At 39.3% G+C, this 11789-nt stretch overlaps 1 protein-coding gene across 1 annotated transcript; it reads right to left on the bottom strand.

Moving 5' to 3' along the window:
• Nucleotides 1-920: 920 nt before the first annotated feature.
• Nucleotides 921-10408, bottom strand: LOC142241070 (transient receptor potential cation channel protein painless-like). The gene is made up of 3 exons (XM_075312806.1): nt 10322-10408; nt 8088-10144; nt 921-1405 (listed from the first exon to the last, which is right to left on the bottom strand). The coding sequence occupies exons 2-3, from the start codon at nt 10110-10112 to the stop codon at nt 938-940; spliced, it is 2493 nt and encodes an 830-aa protein (XP_075168921.1). The 5' UTR covers nt 10113-10144; nt 10322-10408; the 3' UTR covers nt 921-937.
• Nucleotides 10409-11789: the final 1381 nt, after the last annotated feature.

Here is an 11789-nt window from a genome sequence, read left to right as displayed (position 1 = left end):
TATAATAGTCACTGTTGATGGTTTTTCCCTTCTCAAGATAATCGAGAAAAATCATTCCATGCGCATCCCAAAAAAAACAGAGGCCATTACTTTGCCAGCGGACTTTTGAGTCTTTCCACGCTTCGGAGACGGTTCACCGGTCGCTGTCCACTCAGCCGACTGTCGATTGGACTCAGGAGTGTAGTGATGGAGCCATGTTTCATCCATTTTCACATATCGACGGAAAAACTCGGGTGTATTACGAGTTAACAGCTGCAAACACCGCTCAGAATCATCACGTTGTTGTTTTTGGTGAAATGTGAGCTGGCGCAGCACCCATTTTGCACAGAGCTTCCGCATATACAAATATTGATGAATGATATGACCAACACATTCCTTTGACATCTTTAAGGCCTCTGCTATCTCGATCAACTTCATTTTACGGTCATTCAAAATCATTTTGTGGATTTTTTTGATGTTTTCGTCGGTAACCACCTCTTTCGGGCGTCCACTGCGTCCTCCGTGCTCATTTTACCACGCTTGAATTTTGCATACCAATCAATTATTGTTGATTTCCCTGGGGCAGAGTCCGGAAACCCATTATCAAGCCAGGTTTTGGCTTCCACCGTATTTTTTCCCTTCAGAAAACAGTATTTTATCAAAACACGAAATTGCTTTTTTTCCATTTTTTTCACAATAACAAAAGTTGCTTCACAAAAGACGCTCTATCTGACAAACTAATTGACTTACAGACGTCAAATTTTGACACGAATCATTTGAAGGTTGGTACTATATAAAAATAATATGCATTCGATGCAATCGGCTAAAAATTGTGATGTCTGGATGCCCAAAAATTCAAAGAAGAATAGAATAAGTTGTGCCTTCAAAATTCATTTGGATGAAGAAATTAAAAAAAAAAAAAAAACTAAAAAAAAAACAAATTCTTTTTTCTAAAATTTCACTTTTTATTTTTATCAGTATTTTTTATTACATTTTTATTTTCTTGCGAGAGCATTGTATTTTCGATTTGATTGAGTTTTTCCCTAATTCTTTGAACTTCATTTCTTATATCCTTTAAATCATTTTCATTTTTGAAAGGCTCATTTACTATTACCATAATTTTTTCCAGTGTCTGATTGTCTATAATTAAACGGTTGGTAATATTTTTCGGTGTAAAAGAGATAGTACCTCCAGAAAACATATTACGACACCATTCGCCTTGAGCTATGCATTTTTTCTCTTTATTAGGATGTATAGAGATTCGACGCAGGTATATTGGGTTCCTCATGCGTCTTATATGACGTTTATTTTCTTTAGTTTGAAAATTTTGTAGGTACTTTAAATTCCCTATATTGAACTCATGGTAATTATGTAATAATTTAATTCGTTGCTTGGTTTCGTTAACTTTAGCATCTTCTTCAATTTCCTAGAAAATAATATGATATCAAAGTTAAAATTAAATTTAAGTGAAATTCTAATAAATTAACTTTATATTAAATATTTAAAGATACAAATATTACATATGTTTTCATAAGTTTAAAATTAAACCTTTTAATGAATTAAGTAATAACAGGTTGGCTGATAAGTCCCCGGTCTGACACATAGATGACGTCACTAGTATTAAATGCATATTCTTTTTATATAGTACCAACCTTCAAATGATTCGTGTCAAAATTTGACATCTGTAAGTCAATTAGTTTATGAGATAGAGCGTCTTTTGTGAAGCAACTTTTGTTATTGTGAAAAAAAAGGAATTTCGTGTTTTAATAAAATACTGTTTTCTGAAGGGGAAAAATACGGTGGAAGCAAACACTTGGCTTGATAATGAGTTTACGGACTCTGCCCCAGGGAAATCAACAATAATTGAATGGTATGCAAAATTCAAGCGTGGTGAAATGAGCACGGAGGACAGTGAACGCAGTGGACGCCCGAAAAAGGTGGTTACCGACGAAAACATCAAGAAAATCTACAAAATGATTTTGAATGACCGTAAAATGAAGTTGTTCGAGATAGCAGAGGGCTTAAAGATATCAAAGGAACGTGTTGGTCATATCATTCATCAATATTTGGATATGCGGAAGCTCTGTGCAAAATGGGTGCCGCGCGAGCTCACATTTGACCAAAAACAACAACGTGTTGATGATTCTGAGCGGTGTTTGCAGCTGTTAACTCGTAATAAACCCGAGTTTTTCCGTCGATATGTGACAATGGATGAAACATGGCTCCATCACTACACTCCTGAGTCCAATCGACAGTCGGCTGAGTGGACAGCGACCGATGAACCGTCTCCGAAGCGTGGAAAGACTCAAAATTCCGCTGGCAAAGTAATGGTCTCTGTTTTTTGGGATGCGCATGGAATACTTTTTATCGATTATCTTGAGAAGGGAAAAACCATCAACAGTGACTATTATAAGGTGTTATTGGAGCATTAGAAGGTCGAAATCGCGGCAAAACGGCCCCATATGAAGAAGAAAAAAGTGTTGTTCCACCAAGACAACGCACCGTGCCACAAGTCATGGAGAACGATGGTAAAAATTCATAAATTGGGCTTCGAATTGCTTCCCCACCCACCGTGTTCTCCAGATCTGGCCCCAGCGACTTTTTTCTTGTTCTCAGACCTCAAAAGGATACACGCAGGGAAAAATTTTGGCTGCAATGAAGAGGTGATCGCCGAAACTGAGGCCTATTTTGAGGCAAAACCGAAGAAGTACTACCAAAATGGTATCAAAAAATTGGAAGGTCGTTATAATCGTTGTATCGCTCTTGAAGGGAACTATGTTGAATAATAAAAACGAATTTTGACAAAAAATGTGTTTTTCTTTGTTAGACCGGGGACTTATCAGCCAACCTGTTACGTATACAAAAAGTACAAAACAAAAATATTAAAATTAAGTCTATAAAATAAAACATACGGACATAAGTTCGGCCGGGCCGTATTTTAAATACCCACCACCATGAATCAAATAATAAAATTGTTTCCTTTGTAAACTCTTCGTCGGGTTTCTGGAAAATATATAGAATTTGAGGGGACCATGCTAGGTTTGATGGCAGCCCAATGTATCAGGCTCACTTAGACTATTCAGTCCATTGTGATACCACAGTGGTGAACTTCTCTCTTATCACTGATTGCCGCCCGATTCCATGTTAAGCTCAATGACAAAGGACATCCACCAATTTGGTGCTTTTTGATTTCCAAAAAGCACCAAAAAAGCACTTGTAATTTGGGACATCGCCCACAAAAATCAACGCTGATTCGGTTGTTTTGTAAGCCGTTGGTACTGCATCTCTCCCATACAATCCTGCTGAAATAGTGCTCGATTTTTTGCTGGCATGGAGGCTATACTAAACCACGGACCGATACACACCACATCCGGTACACTTATTTATGTACCCCAAATAATCCTATATTCTGAATTTCAGGCAAATCGGATAAAGATTGCGGTGTCTAGAAGACCAAGAAGTCAAAGCTTGGACCAAATCACAACATATTCGGCGCACTATTTATGGACCCAAAATACCTATAGAATTTCAAATTCTGACAAACCGGATAAATATTGCGGTGTCTGGACGCTCAAGAAATCGAATAGGGAATTCGGGCTATGTGGAGGCTATAGTAAACCATGGACCGATATACACCATATCCGGAACACTTATTTATAGTTCTATATTTTGAATTTTAAGGACATCGGATAAAAATTGCGGTGTCTAGAAGCCCAAGATCTCAAATCGGGGGGAGGGTCGGTTAGTATGGGGTCTATATCAAAATATGAAGCGATTTAGTCCATCATCGAACTTGTCCTGCCTGCAGACAAAAGACGAGTTTAGGTAGGTTAGGTTTGGTTAAAGTGGCAGCCCGATTAAGATTCAGGCTCACTTAGACTATTCAGTCCGTTGTGATACCACATTAACTAAAAGTACCTATTACATATGGGCACTTCTAGTTTTAACCGCTGAACCTTCTCGATTATTTTCCTTTGTTGAACCAACCAGATTGTTCCAAAAACATTAGCAGACTGCTTAAGTTAACGTTTTCCAGATCCGCCAGCAATCTGAAGCTATATGCTCCTAAAAAACATTAAATAAAAGAACCTATTACATATGGGCACTTCTAGTTTTAACCGCTGAACCTTCTCGATTATTTTCCTTTGTTGAACCAACCAGATTGTTCCAAAAACATTAGCAGACTGGTTAAGTTAACGTTTTCCAGATCCGCCAGCAATCTGAAGCTATATGCTCCTAAAAGTTGCTTGCACTTTACACAAAATGCTGGACTTTCACACAAGAGGTGTTTAATTGATTCCTTTTCCTCCGCATCATGACAGCTCATACAGTAGTCATTATACTTCGCGCCAATAGTTTTTGCAAAATCGCGACGCGTTATAGCAGATATCAGGAGTGATATCTGACGTCTCGAGAACACTAGCATAACTAGTGTGCGGTTTAAGCTTTAATGGGGCCATATTTGCTTGGTGTCGTTACAACCCTTGCAATTCTCCCATCGAACATTTGCCATCATAACATCCTTCTCACGCAGCATGAGCTTGCAGGTAGCCAGGGGCATACCAACAGATTCTAGTTCCCCTGGAATATGTAAGATAGTCCCTAGCCTTGCCAACTCATCCGCTTCGCAGTTCCCCCGTATGTTCCTATGGCCAGGCACCCATATTAGGTGAATATTGTACTGCTCAGCCATCTCATTGAGAGATTTGCGACAGTCGATGGCCGTTTTCGAGTTGAGGAACACAGAGTCCAAGCATTTTATTGCAGGTTGACTGTCTGAGTATACATTAATGCCAATATTGCTAGGAGCATTACTTCTCAGCCAATTCACCACCTCTCTTATTGCTAATATTTCAGCCTGAAAAACACTACGGTGATTAGGTAATCTTTTCGCTATTCGAAGTTCGAGATCTTTAGAATATACTCCGAAACCCACTTGGCCATCCAATTTGGAGCCATCAGTGTAGAAATCGATATATCTTTTATTCCCCGGGGTCTGTGTGGACCACGCCTCACTGTTGGGGATTAGAGTCTCAAACTTTTTGTCGAAAAGTGGACTCGCCAAAGTGTAATCCACTACGTTAGGCACATCTGGCATTATTTTGAGGACCGAACTGTGACCGTAAGCTCGCGCAACCGCACAGCCGTTGTTGCAGCTGACTGTTTGGCCAAAATGTCTAAAGGCAAAAGATGCAGCATGACATTAAGGGAACTTGTTCCTGTCTTGCTGAATGCGCCTGAGATACAAGAGCACGCCATACGCTGAACTTTGTCTAAACTTGTTGGCTGATGAAGTGCCGGCCACCAGACTACAACATCATATAGCATTATAGGTCTAACCACCGTCGTTTATAGCCAATGCACAATTTTTGGTTTTAGTCACCACTTTTTTCCTATTGCCTTTTTGCACGAGTATAAAGCTACCGTTGCTTTCCTCGCCCTTTCTTCAATATTAAGCTTAAAGTTCAGCTTCCTGTCCAAAATAACGCCAAGGTATTTTGCACACTCACTAAAGGGAATTTCAATACCCCCTAAGGAAATGGGCCTAACCGTGGGAGTTTTGCGATCTTTGCAGTACATGCGTAGTTCTGTTTTTGCAGGATTTACCCCAAGACCATTGTCTTTCGCCCATTTCTCAGTCATCCGGGGGGCCCTCTGAATAATATCTCTGATTGTGGATGGGAATTTTCCCCTGATTGCTAGAGCCACATCATCTGCATATGCAACCACCACTTTTATCCTTTCTTTTTCTAGGGTAACCAGAAGGTTATTTATAGCAACATTCCAAAGAAGAGGTGATAGAACTCCTCCTTGGAGAGTGCCTCTGTTCACATACCTTTGTATGTTTGCTTGTCCTAGTGTGGCTTAAATACGTCTCTTCATTAGCAGTTCGTCTAACAGCCTGAGTATACATGGATCAACATTCAGAGTTGTCGGTCCATTTAATATCGAGCACGGATGGACATTATTAAACGCCCCTTCGATTTCTAGAAACGCCACGATTGTGTATTCTTTGACTGATAGTGAGCATTCAATAAAGCTGACTAGTTCATGCAAAGCGGTCTCAGTAGACCTGCCCTTTGAGTATGCATGCTGTCGTTTCGAGAACAAACTTGAATCGATGCTAGTTCTAAGATAAATATCTATCATCCTCTCCAGAGTCTTAAGTAGGAATGAGGATAAGCTGATTGGTCGGAAATCCTTCGGCCTCGAGTGAGAGGCTTTTCCCGCTTTAGGTATGAAAACGACTTTTGTTTCCCTCCACTTTCTTGGGATATGTGATAAGTTGATACATCCTTTATATATCGCCGACAACATGGGGATAATTTTGTCAGTCACTGCTTGTAACTCCGCCGGAGTAATTCCATCAGGTCCGGGGGATTTGAATGATCCAAAGCTATTTAACGCCCATCTTATTCTAGATTCCGATACAATTTCCTCGATAAGAAACGAGCGTAGAGCCACTGTGGCACCGCCGGAACCTGGTTCAACCGTCTGATTTCCAGGAAAATGTGTGTCCAATAGTACCTCCAGCGTCTCCTCACTGGGCGTTATCCAATTGCCCTCCGATGTTTTAATGAAACCTGGAGCGGAGTTGGTGGATGCTAGAACCTTCCATAGTCTGGAAGCCTGGGACGTATTCTCAATACTGCTGCAATAATCATTCAAAGAGTTATGCTGAGCCTTTCTTAGTTCTCGTTTGTATCATCTCAGATTCTTCTTGTAAGCGTCCCAATCCTTAGGGGCTCTGGTGGACTTTGCCTTGTTAAAGTGCTTCCTGCAGGATTTCCTCATATTACTTAATTCCGTAGACCACCATGGTGGTCGATTTTTCCCCCTTGGCTTCCATCTAGGACATGCAGCTTTCAGTGAGATGTTGAAGGCCTTAGTAATCCGCTCCACTGCGTGTTCGATATATTGCACATTTCTCATATTTGTCTCTGTTATTTCCGGTATCATCATATTGAACGATTCCCTATACCTATACCAGTCAGCTTTCCTAACATTTGGCGGAAATATGGTCTTGGTGATATGAACATCAAATTTGAAATTGATGTAGCGATGAGCTGAGAAGCTGTGTTCACTTAAAACCTGCCACTCAGATATCATTTCATTCAGCTCAAGGTGATGTCCAAAACCTCTTGCCTGTTTTTAGTGACAAAGGTTGGGGCATCTCCCTTGTTGCAAACTACCACATTAGTACGCAAAATAAACTCTATTAGCGACTCTCCCCTTGCATTAGTATCACTACTTCCCCATATATTATGATGCGCATTCGCATCGCATCCCATAATGAGTTTCGTCTTTGTTTTCAGTGACTCCTCAACTAAGGTCTTAACGGCACATGGAGGCATCTCCCTGTCATGTCCCATATAGACCGAAGATACCCAATGTTTGCATTTGGCTATTTCTAAACTGGCAACGACAGTGTCTGCATTGCACATTGAAGGAAGCAGAAACAAGCTCGTTTTTAGCAATTCTACAGGCTCGATTTACATTATTACCTGTATACTGCAATAGTTTGAACCTCGGAGTACTTAATTCACATATGTTGTTTCTATAAACATATGGTTCTTGAATAAGAACTATGTCTATGTCCCCTTTCATCAGGAGAACTTTTAAGGCAGCACATGCAGCCTTACAATGATGAAGATTTATCTGGAGGATCCGTAGGACCATCGAGATTTTCAACAACCGTCACATCAGCCGTCGTCTAATAGAGTTGCCAGTCCATTTAATATTGAGCTCGGATGGACGTTATTGAACGCCCCCTCGATGTCTAGAAACGCCACGATTGTGTATTCTTTGACCGATAGTGAGCTTTCAATAAAGCTGACTAGTTCATGTAATGCGGTCTCAGTAGATCTGCGCTTCGAGTATGCATGCTGTCGTTTCGAGAACGAGTTTAGGTAAAATTTTAGCTCGATATATTCATTAAATTATTACAATAGACATACAGACGGACATGGTTATATATTCTTAGAATTGTTCCCTGATCAGGAATATATACATACTTTATGTAGTCGGAAATCAATATTTCGACGTGTTAATTTAATTCACTTTATTTACTTAAAATATAATGAAATAAACTAAAATTAAGTACTTACCAAAATATCATGAATGGCTGCACCATTGATCAAATTGAACAAAACAATTGTCACCAGAAAAACAAATGCCAAAAAAAGGCAATTAATAAAAACTCCATCTAGTTTGAGATCACTGGCATCCAATTCACCAATCATCATAACAATAGACTTCACAAAAGCTCGTGGAGGATTGGAAAAGCTGTTCAAATCATTTTCGGTATCTTCTCGTCTACCAATCATTATATAGAAACACAAACTGAACGAAGCCACAAAAATCGAAGGGAGAAGAAAATTCTTGAGAAAACTTTTAGCCACCATCTGAAACATATGCATACGTAAGGATAGCGACATGAATGGCAATGATCCCAGCAATTGGAAAAATTCTGTGGTAATGAGAAGTATGGTCAAGGAACATAATAACTTTCGGGTATCCGTATCAAAATTACTCTCACAACAGAGGATCAAGACCAAGACAATCATTAACCATTCCATATAGTTGATAGTTGATTTCACATATTTTCTCCAATTCATATATAATTGAAGGCTTTCACGTACTATGAGGTAGAGCACACCCAAGACAGTGAGACCACAAAATATTCGAGACATAAGGGGATAATCGGACAACTTTAATAGTATGAAGGGGATACATGATGCCACAAACAAGAGATATAAAGAAAAATTCAAATAGAATAGATAACTAAGTTGTTGCCATTGCAAATCCAAGAAAATCATTATCAATGGATGTTCCAAAAGTTTTTTATTTGTCTCCATTTTGGCAATGGCTTTAAATATTTCCATTTGTGAGGCAGCATCCTTATTGCCATTGGGCAGATGGAGAAAATTGTTATAATCAAACGTTATTTTCCAAGATTCCGTATCATACTCCTTGATAATGAGACCATCGAAATGGGCTTTCAAAATATCGGATTTTATGCTGCTTACCGGAAGCTCTCCCGCCTTATTTCTTATGGCAAGCGAATAACCTTGTTTCAAAATTTCCAATACACATGCATCCGACAGATGTGTGGAATGATGTAGAATGGTATTTCCCAAACCATCCAATTGGTTGATATCAATATGTTTGAACCTCACCAGTAAATCCAAACAGCGTACGAAATCTTTTAAGTCAAATTTGGAACTTCTTTCAAAGCATTTTACCACATTATAGAGGAGATAAGAACAGCCCGCACGAAATGAGACGCCCTTTGCCAAGAGAACTCCAAGGGCATAACTATTAACGCAACCAGCCGCATATTCCAATGGTGGAACACTGGAATATCCTGGTCTTTTGTAGTCAGCGCCCATATCCAATAGGCGATCGAAACAATGATTATGATGATTCATAATGGCCACGAAGAGTTTCTCATTTCTCTCACCATTTGAAGTGATATCCTCGAGGTTACAACATTTTTGACTGGTAACACAATTGGCGCTTTCACATTCAGGCCATATTTCATTATTGACTTCTGGGAATCGTAAATCTTCACATATGCTTAGCAGCTCGGAGCGTAGAGCCGAATTGTGGACCGGATCTTTCATGAGAAGTATCTCAATAATTTTCTTTTTGGACCTTATATCAAAACTAGGATTTTTCATGGCAATCGAAAGTGAAGTATCGTTATTTACATCAGCCATATTTACTATTGCACCGTGCTCTAGCAGTAACTCCATGCACCTTATTAGCCCATCAACATTTTTAATAATAGTACGGCTAGCTAAATAATGTAAAGCTGAAAAGTCACACCAAATTTCATGGATATAATCACTGGGCAAGAGCAGATGTAAAATTTCCGGATCAAGAGATTTCGCAGCATAGAGTATGGACCACTTGGCCAATTTGGGTTCATGTACCACAGGGCATTGCAAGCATTTCTCCACAAAGGCTGAACAACCATTACTTGATAGAATAACATGATACAGGCATAGATCAACCGTATACATTTGTGAAGGATCATCTCCGGCATCGATGTATTCAGCAAATGTTTTCAAATCCCGTTTTCTAAAGGCAAGACCTAATCTATGCCGAGAGTTACTTGATTGTTCCATGACACGGCAAAATTTATGAATAACTTGTAAGCCTGTAATTGGAATTCATTTTCATTATCTTGAATTGGTATGAATTCCATAAAATTGAATTGATTTGTATTTAATAAAAGACATTTAATTCAATTTAATTCAGTTTTATGAAATTTGAACGTGATCCTTTTATCCCGATGGACTGAGAAAAAGATTTTAAACTTTCTTTCGCGCCTTACCGATGTTATACTTTCTTTACCGCTTGCTGAGGGTATAAAGCGTAAGAAAAACTGACAAGCTATATTTTCACGATGTATAACGATAAGTAATAAATACTGACTAAATACAATAGATTTATAACGTCCTATTTAAAGAAATTTATTTCACATCTTAACAAACTGATTGTGGTATTATATTTTTATCATACCTAAACCACTTTTTGTCGTTTAATTATATATATTTTAATATATTACGGATATAGTTTTTTGTTCTTTTTTTGCGGGTTCAATTCAAGTCAACTCAACTGAACTCAATTCACTTCGACACAATTCAGCTTAATGACTACCGGTTCATCTGACTCGATACCATTTTCTGGATTATATTTGTCGGAGAGACCACCAGCTACATTTATAGAATGTATGTTCGACAGCATCCGCGACCTCTACTTCTTCATAGATACAGTTCTCTGAGCTGCATTTCCCCATACGATGCAGATATTTTTGAAAGTCTCTGTGACCAGAGAGCATATGAGCCATTTTATATGTTACTTCCCCATATCTCCTCTCTCGCCATAACTGTATGTGAATTATAAGTCGTCTCGTTCCCCCACCATTCCTGGATTATATTTCTCGGAGAGACCACCAGCTACATTTATAGAATGTATGTTCGACAGCATCCGCAACCTCTACTTCTTCATAGATACAGTTCTCCGAGCTGCATTTCCCCATACGATACAGATATTTTTGAAAGTATCTGTTACCAGAGAGCATATGAGTCATTTTATATGTTACTTCCCCATATCTCCTCTCTCGCCATAACTGTATGTGAATTATAAGTCGTTTCGTTCCACCACCTGTCCTGTAATCTATCTATGGTCTAGTGTTGAATGTTCGGTATTAGGTCCATTGCGCCGTGTTGTTTAGCTTCAAAAACCTTTTGCCGTTCAATCGCCTGGAGGTCTAGTGAGATCGTTCCTGTCATCAATAATGCGGCTTCCCCTGATGCCGTGTGATATGCTTCTCAAAACAGGTGTTCTCTGTACTGAAAGCAGCTTTTTGGCTCTAGTCCGTCTATATAGGGTCGACGCCCAGATCTCACTTTCACAGAGGAGTATACTGTTAGTCATCTCCATGGCGAAGGCGCTGGGTTTCTTCGGTTGGTTGCGAGCAAACCAAGTTGATATGGGACGAAAAGATACGTAGGAACTGCGAAATTTTTATGTCGATGAAGAGAGAATAATTGTGACCACTGATTGGTATCATAACAGGACAAAACACACTTGGGAAACACATGGTAAGAATAACATAGGACTAAAGACGATGATATCTGTAAATGGTGACTGGACCCGGAAGTTACGGAGGACTCGTACCACTTCTCGTGCCATTGTCCAGCTTTATCCTTTAGAAGAAACAAGATACTGGGCTCCTTTTTCTTTCAGGCTCTCACTAATCTGCGGGAGTGCATCTTAAGGAACATACTTAGGTTAGG

The sequence above is a fragment of the Haematobia irritans genome, chromosome 5 (assembly GCF_050003625.1).
Source record: "Haematobia irritans isolate KBUSLIRL chromosome 5, ASM5000362v1, whole genome shotgun sequence".
Lineage (NCBI taxonomy): Eukaryota > Metazoa > Arthropoda > Insecta > Diptera > Muscidae > Haematobia > Haematobia irritans.
The sequence above is the reverse complement of the archived record's forward strand: the minus strand, read 5'-3'. Positions and strand labels throughout refer to the sequence as shown.